The following is a 12,362-nucleotide window of genomic DNA, read 5'->3' as shown; positions in this document are numbered from 1 at the left end:
ACATGCATATATTATAAATGACATCATAGTTTTCAGTACTATCAATCTTTAAAATTTAAGGAGGGTCATCAGGGTTCAAAAATTTCAGCAAAAATTTAAACATTAAATTCAGTGTTCTCCCCCGAATTTGTTTAAGGCACAAAATTCAAGGGCGCATAACTCTTTTTTTTAGAGTGAACTTAAAGATTGTGATCTGAATCAATCAGCATAGGCGGATCCAGGGGGTGGGCCTGGGGAGAGCTCCCCCTTTCGTGGGAAAAATTTGGTTGATTATATAGGGATTCACTGAAGCACGTCTGGAGAGGCCCCCCCCTCCCCTTTTAGGTCAGTCAGGGCCCCCCCTTAGGAAAAGTTCTGGATCCACCACTAATCAGTCATAAATCATGACATGCAATATGAATTATTATAGTATTAATGAATGGGTGTTTTTATTATGGCCCTGATATATGTCCAAGGTCTGTAATAATGGTCGAGGAAGTCTGTAATGGCCCGAGGCAACACCCATTTTTTAATACATTTATTAACCAACTGAACAAAATTGTATGCTTGATGTACTCCCCTACTCATTTAATGACTGTGAGTTTAGTTTGAAAAATAATAATTTGTACTTCACCATGATAAAGCTTTAAATATACCAAATATCAAAGATATTAAGTTGAAAGAAGTTATGTGTTGAAAAACAGGATGAACAGTGATCCCTTTATATGGTTCTTTAGTGTTGGTTGCTGGTTACTAAACTGGATAAACACGATAAAATACAAAAATGTATTATAATTTTTAAACTTAATTTTATTAACTTTATTAAAAACCCTAACTGGGCTTAATACAGACAAACTGGGCATTAATACAGGGCCATGACAGAAAAACAGGGCCATTACAGAAAAACAGGGCCATTAGTCATTACAGGGCCATTAGTCATTACAGAAAAAAACAGGGCCATTACAGAAAAACAGGGCCATTACAGAAAATATGTAATTTTTAATAAACAGTCATCGTTGGCAATAGTGTACTTAGTTGGTTAATAAAATGCTTTGTGACATGTGTTTAATAATGCACAGTATTTATGAATTACAAGAATATAAATATATGAAATAAATTGATTTTCAACACAAAAGTCATTTATATTTCAGTCAACTAAAGAAGTCAAAATATAAATAAAGTTCAAGAAAAAATCCTGTTCTTCTGGGCCTTGATCCAGTGCTGAACAGCTTCGGAAATATATATCTCTGTACGCTCTGTTCCTTCTAGGGATATTATAAGTTACAAGACAGTTTGTTACTTTGTTGGACAGTTTGTTCCTCAACTTTTTCTTTATCCTCTTTAGGGTTGAAAACCCCCTCTCACAATAATTTTGCTTACCCCCCTTTGACATTTCTAAGCCATGAAAACTCAGTCAGTCATTTGTCATTTAAACCAGAAACTGGGTGCTTGCTTGGTCTTTTTAACTTTTAATAATTCGAACGTCACTGATGATCAAGTCTTTTGTAGACAAAAGGCACGTCTGACCTAAATACAAAATTTAATCCTGGTATCTATGATGATTTTATAATCACTTGCTAAAACTTAAGGTCCCTTTGGAAGCAATGACGTCTCCTTATACTGACAGTGTAGACAGAGGTGTATTCTCCTATTCATTAGAAGTCATTGATCTGAAAAAAACTTCTACTTCCAGCATCTGACTTTTGCCTTACGGTGATTTTATCCCTTTGTTATTTGCAGAGAACGGAAAGTAGAAAGAACAAAGTGACAAAATGAGATATCACTTTAAAGAAGGCCTGTAGTGAGTTTGGTCTAAATTACGAATGCTAAATGTGATTGTACTATGTAAATGATTTTGATTTTATTTCAAAACATGTTGAAAATTTGAAGTTGTGTGTAAACAAATACATCGACATTTTGTATTTTGGTATGAGTTCAAAATAACTACTTGAAATAGATGTGACATTGACATACAATTCAAAAGCTTAATCTTTTTGCTATCAAATAGTGTTGGTTTTATGAAAATGGTGATAAAAACGAATTTGCCAGGATTTTTCAAAATCCCATATTTATAGTTCACAGTGACACCATTTTGTTCAGTCAAGTCCAACACCGACAAGATGGAAATAACAGACAAGAAATATATAAAACACTTACGATTGGGATTGATTGTGCCTTTTTATATACGACATGTACGATGTTATTTATTTATTTTTTTGTCAAATACTTTTTTAGATACTTGTTTGGTAATGCAGTTTGCCATTATTAACCATTTCCGCAAATTACCATACGCAGTTCCTTCCTTTTTTTCTTGCAGAGCAGTAGTCTATAGGTCGCAAAAGTATTCCTTTGATGTTAAAATAAATAAAATCTGAATGTGGGAAAGTTTTCACTGTTTCTAATTAGAAAATTTATTATGCATCTCTGCATAATTTAGCATTAATTAACAGGTGAGCTCGGCATGATTAATTTTTAACATCTTAAGTATGTAAGACACAAACTAGCTTATCATTGTTTCATGATATATATATATTATACCAGTCCTGCAAATTGGAACATCCTATACCATTGTTTATTATAACACCTGTAATCTATAAGTTCTTTTATCTAGATAATATACTGCAGTTGTTTACTTTTTTCTTCCTTCATATTGATTTATTAACTTCTTTCTTTATCAGTCATATTTCATAATTGAAAGGTCATTTATTTACATTTTTAAAATATCCTTTCTTTTGCATGAAAACTAATTTTTAAAACTCGTAAAATGTCCGAAATTATCTGATTGTGACATAGCTTTATGAAATATCAAGATAAAAAACTAGAATAAAAAGTTTTTTATAAGTAACTTTGCATGTGGTTGTATTGTTGTATTTTTTGTTTTTGTTGGATTAATTTATTTTTGGTTTCATGATTTATCACCTAATACCGGTATACCACGTTCATACTGCACAATGCAACTTGCACAATGCAACTTGCACAATGTAAGTACCATTACTCATGATGTGTTACTCTACAATAAAATATGTATTTCGAATTATCTTCTAAAAAAAAACAATTATGATTTATTTTACACCAAGCAAATTGAAACAGAATGCCCCTCAGAAGGATTTTAGTTCATTATTTTTTATTACAGAAACATGCCTAAGAAGAAAAAAATATCATTGTCAAGTGAGATAATATACCTAGTGTCAGATAACTTCTACCAGATAAGTATAATGAGCCAGTTAGAGCGATGGGGTGTAATCAACACCCGGTCTAAGACAGAGTACATTATAAAATTTTCTTTGAACTCGGTCGCGTTTCCATTCCTTTTAAATATACAATTCCTTGTTTTTATCAACTATAAACGATAGCTTATCCTTTTATCTTGAACTATATATATATATATACAAGTCTATTAAAATTGAAAACTACGTTCAAACCTATGATTGCGTTGGATAAAAACCGCAATTTTTATACATTTGCAATATTGTAAAACAAATTTTGTTGTAGAAGGGTCTAAATACAGCAGTCAGCACTAACAACATTTTCCAAAAGACCAAAAAAGTGAAAAAGTATATTTAAACAAAACGTATTTGACTAACAGGACAAACAACTGATGTTCTTAAACCCTGCTGACTGCCATTGGCGATTGCCAAATAAATTGATCACGAGATGTAACAAAATGGATCTTAATATAAATTTAATACTAAACAGAAAACGATAAACTTGTGGCCAAGATGTTATGCCACAAACACAAGGTGTCAATATTTTTTTTGTACACCAGATCTAGATTTCGACAATATGTCTCTTCAGTGATGTTAGGGATCGAAACAGTATTTGGAAGGGCATATAATTTACCCTCAATTTCAGATAGACTCTTGAATTTTACAGTCAGGGGTACTACAGTACTACCTGTGACATTATCTTATTCATGGTGGCCATAAAAATTATGTTCACCATGGTGGCCCTATATGTCCATCATTATACCCCCTGTCCCTTAATTAATATACAAGGTATTAATCAAAAACTAGTCAAGGATCAAGGGAAATCGGCAACAATGAGCAAAGTAATACCGCATAATCAGCTTTAAAGGGACCCGAGAAAACAAATGTTTAACAATTCAAACGAGAAAACTAACGGCCTAGTTTATGTACAATATAATGAACGAAAAACGAATATATTACACAGCAACGACAACCACCGAATTACAGGATCCAACACTCCCCCTTATCTTGAGACATTGGTGCAACAGAACAATAAAAGAACTGTACAAAAACATACATAAACAAGCAACAAATAATCTAAGACTAAATTATCAATCACTACACATCCAGTATCCGTTACCGTACGGCCGGAAGCAATTTTTTGCTTTTTTTCATAATTTTTTTCTCTATTTTTCATAATAATGTATTATAGATTACAATGTTGCGATCTTAAAATTAACATTTTATATTTTGAAAGCTATTAAGAATTTATATATCTTGAGTCATTAATCTTATATAAAAGTACAAAACGCAGCTTATTCCCTTGTTTATTTAAGGATTTTTTTGTTGAATAACCTTTTTAATTTTGTAAATCAAATACGGCGGATGAAAATAATAACGTAACCGTTTCTGGTTATACTCGACCAAAAATATATGGTTTGTTAATGTTTTGATATAAATATTTTATAACAATATCCCTTTTTACAATATTTTAGTTAAGACCTGATATAGTTGAACTACAGGTAATTATCACGATGCCAGTCCTTATGAGGACCCCTTAATCCCTTATGTTGTTTTAGTCTAATTATCAAATGTTTTTACAATTTTGGGAGACTATTAAAAACTATATATATCTTTTAAACAATATTTTGGTCAAGAACAGGTGAATTACAGGTAGATATCAAGATCGAGTCCTTAAGAGGACCCCATAATCCCTAATGTTGTTTTAGTCTAATTACCAAATGTTGGAGAAACGTGACCACACCTTAATCTTGACTGCATTGAAGTGTTAAAATTATATAACTTACAGGTCATGTGTCTCAGGTAGACTCTTGAACTCTTGTACAAGTTATTTTTATTTACTTGAAGAAGTAAAAAAAATATACACATATAAAGTAAATAAATAATGTTTAAATAATCTCCCTTTAATTTTGTCAAAAATTTACTTGTATAAGTAAATTTTTCTTACAATCCCACAAAAAGTCCTCAAGTTTTGAGATGTAAATGCATGCCTTAAATGATTTTTCCCAGGTTTGCTCAATTTTTTTCATTAGAGTTCAATGTTTCATTTCATTAATCTAACAAAGAAACTGATTGCACAAAGATCTTAAGTATTTGCGCAAGGCCTTCAAAAACTGCTCCTTGGGGGCTTGTAAATGAACAGTGTTCTAAAGATAACAGACAAATGGGATTTAAATTGTCCATGAAACTACTCTTCAATGATTATTAAAGACATCTGCAAAGGGCAGATAATTTGAAATTCTATTAGAGCAAAGAAATCATAAGATTTCAATAAAAGAAGATAGGACGACTTTTTTACTTCTACAAGTAAAAAAATCTGAATGTCTAAGGGACATAACTCAGGCAATATTTTTTTTTACCTATACAAGTAAATAAAATTCACTTGTATAAGTATCCTACAAATTTACTTATATACATTGTAAGTATATTAATATTACTTCTTCAAGTAATTAAAAATAACTTGTACATGTAGTACCCCTGACTGTTTTAAGAGTCAATATATATATTTATGATATACTTGTATCAAATAATACTTAAATTTTACAGTTCAATAACATTAAAAAATATTAAAAGGCTATAAAAGGATTACAAGGTTTATTAACCAGATTCCTACAAATTTCCTCAGCGGGCTGATAAAGGCACCTTTATTAACTGCTTCCGGAATGTTATCGCATGCCTTTCCGTTATTGTCCGTGGGGTTTATCACATGCAACTTCGGGTATTTCCGTATTTCCGGAAAGTTGTTTGTAAACATGGCAGACGACACGGACACTGCTGATTTTGTTCAATTGTTGAAAAACGATATTACAGTTAGAAAAACTGCTAGTGACATGAGACTTTTCAACAAATGGTTGAGATGCTATAAAGAGATGAGGTTAGCGGAAGAAATTCCTGTTACGGAACTTGATAAATGTTTGGCTCGTTTCTTCATGACAGTTAAAAAAGACGATGAGTCAAACTATGAACCTCAATCTGTCAGGTCAATGCAGAGCAGCATTTCAAGATATCTAACAGAGAAATGTGCAATAAATATAATGGTTGACAAAGAATTTCACCACTCTAGAGATGTGATGTCTGCCAAACTGAAACAGCTTAAATCCATGGGAATGGGAGCCAAAAAAAGGAAAGCAGACCCCTTCACAGCTGAAGAAGTTAATTTACTGTACAAAAAAGAGCTGCTTGGTGCAGTTAACAATTCTTTGCATAATTTTTTTTTTTTTTATTGATATTTTAAGTAGCTTTGTCTTAATTGTTATTTGACTCTTTGTGACGTCACAATTTTCTCTAAAAAATGAGCACATCGAGATGATCATGATGTATTAAAAAAATGATTTGACAATAACTTGAATTATCTTCACCTGATTTTGTACAGTCGTAAGAATGTATATTATTTTAACCTCATTGTATACACAAGTCTAAATCAAATATTTTTTACTCAAACAAATTCCTTAAATTTATTTGCAGGAAATCCTCAATCTCTAGTAAGAACAGTATGGATGAATAACAATCTACATTTTGGTTTGCGCTCCGGGGAAGAGCACACAACTTTGAGATGGGGAGATAATTCAAATGAAGGCAACTACTAATGGTCAGCAGTATCTAGAACATACTGAAAGGATAACCAAAACAAGAAATGGTGCTAACTTGGATACACATGCCTTTCAAGCCAAGATGTTTGCTGACACAGGTAATGTTTCACAAAAAAAGTTTTATAGGGGGACACGATTCAAAATAATTATTTCATTTTTTAATTGAATTACAGAAAAAGTCAATTAAAAAGCGCAAAACATAGTATACATGTAGTGTAAATATATATTAAACAAGATATCAAGATATTGCCATCACAAAATAACAGCCAGATATTACAAGTGTAGCTATATATATATTATATTGTAAACATGTGTATAATAATGACATTTTAGCAATCCACATTGAACTGGTTTATCTTCTTTCAGGTAATCCTAGATGTCCTATACAGACATATAAACAGTTCCTTAGAAGAAGACCAGAAGATACAGTTGTATGGTTGCAGATGATTGTTCCTTTTAATTGGGGTTTTCCAGGCAAATTAAGGATGATGGTGTCTGGTTTTCAAGACAAGCTTTAGGAAAGAACACTTTAAGTTCTTTTGTTAAAAAAATGTGTGAAGATGGTGGTATTCAGGGTAAAAAAAACTAATCATAGTGTCAGAAAAACTACTATCACTGCCTTGGTACATGAGGACATACCAGATACACGCATAATGCAGCTGAGTGGACATAAAAATGTTCAATCCATAAACTCCTATAGCATGTATAGCTCAGCATCAACATGATCAATTGAACAACAGAAGGATTAATGACGTCTAATATTTTGAGTAAAATTGGTACAGGGAAAATAACTTCGGATAAAAACCCAAGGACTTTGGATGATAACAACAATGATATATTATACCATCAGAAGATGATGCAGAACTTTTGTCTGCTTCCCAAGAAGCCGAACTATCTTTTGTATTGAAAGACATTTCAAATTTTGAATCTAATTCTAAACCAGTTTCAGCAACAACAACTACAGGAATAAATGAAATGCCAGAAATAGTACATGAAAATCACAAAGGAAAAGCAATGCATATGTTCGCAGGGGCAACTATTACAGGAAATGTGACAATTAATTTTTCCAACTAAGAACATTAATATCATGAATATACAAGTCATGTAATTGTTTTTATACATTTATGTCACTCTGATGCTTGTTATATCGTTTAATAACAACAATTAAAGTTTAAAAATTTGTATTTGGTTAATTATAAATTATCAAAGAAAAACAAAATTTTAATTGTTTTTGTCTGTATTTCTTCTGTTGAAGTATATGATAAAAAGATAATTACATGTCATTTTTCATATCATACCCTTTATCAGCCCTCGGTCATGATATCATCCCTTGAGCCTGCGGCTCTTGGGCTGATATATCATGACCTAGGGCCGATAAAGGGTATGATATGAAAAATGCCATGTAATAATCTATACATATCATATGTAATAAATAAATATTTGAAAACCCCTTATCTTCCATTTCTTTCAAGTAAAAATGGCTATGGAGGTGTTAAAAGGTAAAGAATCGTTGACAAAAAAGGAAAATATGCAGTTTTAACACACAAAAAAACATTGTGTGGGTCGATAAAAACTCTCCAGTTTATGAGGCCCAAATTCCAGCTGAAAATTTCCATATCTCCAATTGTGGCTTGACAACTCTGCCACATGTCTGGGATTTGAATACCAGTTTTTGTGATCAGGTACAGGAGATTCTACAATGTGTACAATTTAAAAGTACATGTAAAGATAATTTCTATTTTTAGATTTCTAAAAATAGAAGATATGTAATTACTATTTAATATTGTACACATAGCTCATAAGCATTGCTCTTGACATTTGTTTCTTTTATCGTCTTTTTGGTCATTTTGTTACTGTACAAAAACTTTGTTTACTATTACAAATCAGGTCATCATGATCATGATGATCGTTTCACGTCTGTGTCCTGATCATGTCTGTTTCAACAATTTGTTAACAGTAAAACCTGAATGTGTTCAAACCAACACATCCTATCAAACTACAGTCTGCAAATGTAAAACAGCTGATATTTGTAACATTAACAATTACCTGCATCTTGCATCCTACCAGCTACATGTATAAGCAAGGGAGATCATTCTTCTTCTTCTATACGTATTTAATTCCAATTATGGAACACCTTCTCATTGGAATTATTTCCAGATGAGGAGTTATAAAAGTATGTCGCACACATAAGAGTTTCTAGTAAATTAAAATCATATACAATAAAATCTAAAGTTCACGGATTCAAATATAAACGAAAAATACAAGATCTGTAATCTGTAATCTGTAATCGTAGTTCTGCCAATCAAGGCACACCTCCAATAGACAACTTTCGAGTTTATCCGTCACCGGAAAAAACTCGTCAATTATGGGTTACACTAAAGACCTGAAAGTGGACCTGAAAAGACCTGAAAGTATACGACTAAAATTATTCAAATTGCAATAACTGTTTTATTATTGAATGAAATTTCTTCAAGTTGGAATTTTATTAATTGTAAATATTCATATTTTATTAACATTTAAATGTTTTAAATTAAAAACAAATTTTTGATGCTAAAAGTTGGACCCGAACGGAGAAATGAAAAGACCTGAAGGGACCTGAAAATCTATGGTCGGACTAATTCTAACTTCAATAACTTTTTTAATATTCAATGGTTATCTTTCAACTTTAGATTTTTTGAAACTACAAGTTCAGTTTAATGATAAAATAAAAAATAATAATATGAAAAATATCTTTGGGATGTGAAAACTCGGACCTGAACGCCGGGATAATTAAATAACATAAATTTGCTTGAAAAGACTGCGGTCAGATTTATTCAATTCTTTAACTGTTTTCAGTCAATCTCCTAAGACCTTGAAATATGAATTTTGTTATAGGAAATGTATAATTTATCATTAAAATGATAAAGAATTTTATCGAAAATATAAGGGTTGAGTTACAAAATTCGGATCTTAATTGTCGGGAAAATAAAACACATGAATGGATCATAGGGAAAATGTATTTAAACTCGCACAAAATTGTTTTTTCTTCAGTCAATAGTCTATTGAAGAGAACGAATGACTTTATATTTATACAGGAACATATTTGAATACAAAATACCTTGTTGATGATGAAAAAAAAAAGAGATTTCCCGTTGAAATTATTCAAACTAATTCAAATTACTTAAACTGCATTAATATATATTAAAGCAGGTCTTAAACTTAAAAATGAAAATAATAGTATTGCTTCCCCGTAAACCGTATGTGATTTAAAGACGCGTGTTCGTCGATTGGAATTTAATTACATGAACGTGTGCCGGTTGTAATTCACACCTCGTATTGATATTAGGTGATAATTGGATCATTAGTCTAAATAAACAGTTCACTTTAATCTTTTAATTGGATTATCAATTCAATTTAATTCAAAGTTTTATTGCCATATAAACTTTACAGTTTGTGACATATAACAACAACAAAAACAAATGAAGACCATATTTGGATCAAGTCCTTTATAGAAAAATAATTTACTTTTATCATCTATAGATCTCAACTTATCCATCAACAGGTTGTTGTAGTAGGAGTTTATTTGGGGTTTAATATAGTTTTTAATAATTATCACTAACGTTATATCTTGTTACACGAACTATCATATTAGTATCTTCCGTCAATAAAAATTACAAAGACGATGGGATGTGATCCCAATGAGACAGATCTCCACAAGAGACCAAATGACATCGAACATGAAAAGTTAAAAACCACATGTTTCGTCTATGTTTATTATTTTCGTTTAAAAAAAATATTAGCGGAATTTTAGGCTCATTCAGATTTTTAATTTTCCGTTTAGGTCCGAGTTTTGACATCCCAGCGATATTTTTCATATATTTTTTTATTTATATTATCATTATATTGAATTTTTGTTTCACAAAATCTAAAGTTGAAAGATATCCACTGAATTTTATAAAAGTTATTAAAGTTAGAATTAGTCCGACCATAGATTTTCAGGTCCCTTCAGGTCTTTTCATTTCTCCGTTCAGGTCCAACTTTTTACATCAAAAACTTGTTTTTGATTTAAAACATTTGAATTTTAATGAAATATGAATATTTACAATTAATAAAATTCCAACTTGAAGAAATTTGATCCAATAATAAAAAAGTTATTGCAATTTGAATAATTTTAGTCGTATATTTTCAGGTCTTTTCAGGTCTACATTCAGGTCTTTAGTGTAACCCGTCAATTATACGCGCCTTTATCATCGTCATTTGTGCGTTTAGGGGCGTCGTCACTTCCTTCCAATGTTGAGCGAGTGGTTGGAAAACTACATTTCTATATTGTACGAATTATTCGGCAAATTGAATTCTCAAAATTGACAACCAACACTGCTGTCATTAGGGAAATGTCAGTAAGTACCTACATAGCAACCATTATTTCTAGTTTATCCTGCACAAAGACGATCACTAAGACGCTTGATGAACGTAAATAGTGCAGGGATACAGGCGAGCCCCTCTATCTGGTAAATGACGTCATAAAGGCGTGTATAATTGACGAGTTTTTGCCGGTGACGGATGAACTCGAAAGTGGTCTATTGTGTGAGTTCGTGGTCTAGTGGTTAAGACCGATGGCTACAGTGCTGAAGGTCCCGAGTTCGATTCTCACTCGGGGTGCTAAAAATATCAGTACATCAGAAGGGTAATTTTCACCCTCTTACACACATCTCTGGTACCCACACCGGAGTTTAAAACTAGAATGGGTACTTTAGGGGCCTCGGTTGGTCAAAGTTGTCCCCTACTTTGACCAGGAGATCAATCTTCTGATATCTCTCTGGTTTGTCTGTTTCCACCGAGTGGCCCGGTGGTTCTCTCCGAGTACTTCGGCTTCCTCCACCATAATAACAGACTTCCCGGTGTCCTACACGATCCCTTGGGCGGTGTTGTTGGGTGGGGATTGTTCTGGTGGTGGGATAATATTGTAAAGGACACATCTCCATTAATCCTTAGGGAGTGTACATGGATCCGCTGTACCCTTGCAGTCAATCAAGGGGTGCGTCTACATTGGCGGAATCTCGAGTACATACATTCACACAGAGGAAAATGTCAATACGCAATATAACACAATACAACGCGCATCACTTCATATACTAGTATTAAAATATAAAAATTTTCCGCCACCTCAAGAATTTATGTTACATACACAAATAAAACATAAGAAAAAATCTTTGATAGAAATAAAACTAAAATGTTCTTTGAATACAAAAACAACTCATTCTGGGACCATGTATGCCCGATATGTACTTGCAAGGCCAATCTTTCTAAACTACACTATTAACATGATTAAGCAATTAGAAATTAGATTTTCTACTGCCTTGCTTATCTACATTAGCTAATAAAGCATAGCGTTTGTTATGCATATTATAAAGCAACTGTCTACACAGGGGTTCCAAAATGTTACTGGTTTCCTCAAAAACAGCTCTGTTTGCATTAATGTCTACCAGAGACATGTGTATTTATATGTCTCTGTGTCTACAAAACAGAACGGATTGATAATTAGTTGGATAAGATCAATTGGAAACGAAGTTGCAACTTTGGCTAGGATCAGGCTTCCATTATCTAAGAT

General features: G+C 32.1%; 2 protein-coding genes across 2 annotated transcripts in view; one reads left to right on the top strand and one right to left on the bottom strand.

Annotated features, from left to right (window-relative positions):
- The window catches only part of LOC139501009 (uncharacterized), a 52,162-nt gene extending 43,119 nt beyond the window's left edge, over positions 1-9,043 (bottom strand). The window contains exon 1 of the mRNA XM_071289953.1: positions 8,822-9,043. The gene's annotated coding sequence lies outside the window, so the exon portion shown is untranslated. The remainder of the gene's footprint in view (positions 1-8,821) is intronic.
- Positions 5,939-6,412, top strand: LOC139500391 (uncharacterized). Its single transcript, XM_071289133.1, has one exon. It carries the CDS (start codon positions 5,939-5,941, stop codon positions 6,410-6,412), a length of 474 nt encoding a protein of 157 aa, XP_071145234.1.
- Positions 9,044-12,362: the final 3,319 nt, after the last annotated feature.

Source organism: Mytilus edulis, chromosome 13, assembly GCF_963676685.1.
Source record: "Mytilus edulis chromosome 13, xbMytEdul2.2, whole genome shotgun sequence".
In the NCBI taxonomy this organism is placed as follows: Eukaryota; Metazoa; Mollusca; class Bivalvia; order Mytilida; family Mytilidae; genus Mytilus; species Mytilus edulis.
This window is presented reverse-complemented; position numbering and strand designations above follow the sequence as displayed.

Coding starts and splice junctions, on each gene's coding strand:
- LOC139500391 (XM_071289133.1), top strand. CDS start 5,939: ATGGCAGACGACACGGACACTGCTGATTTTGTTCAATTGTTGAAAAAC.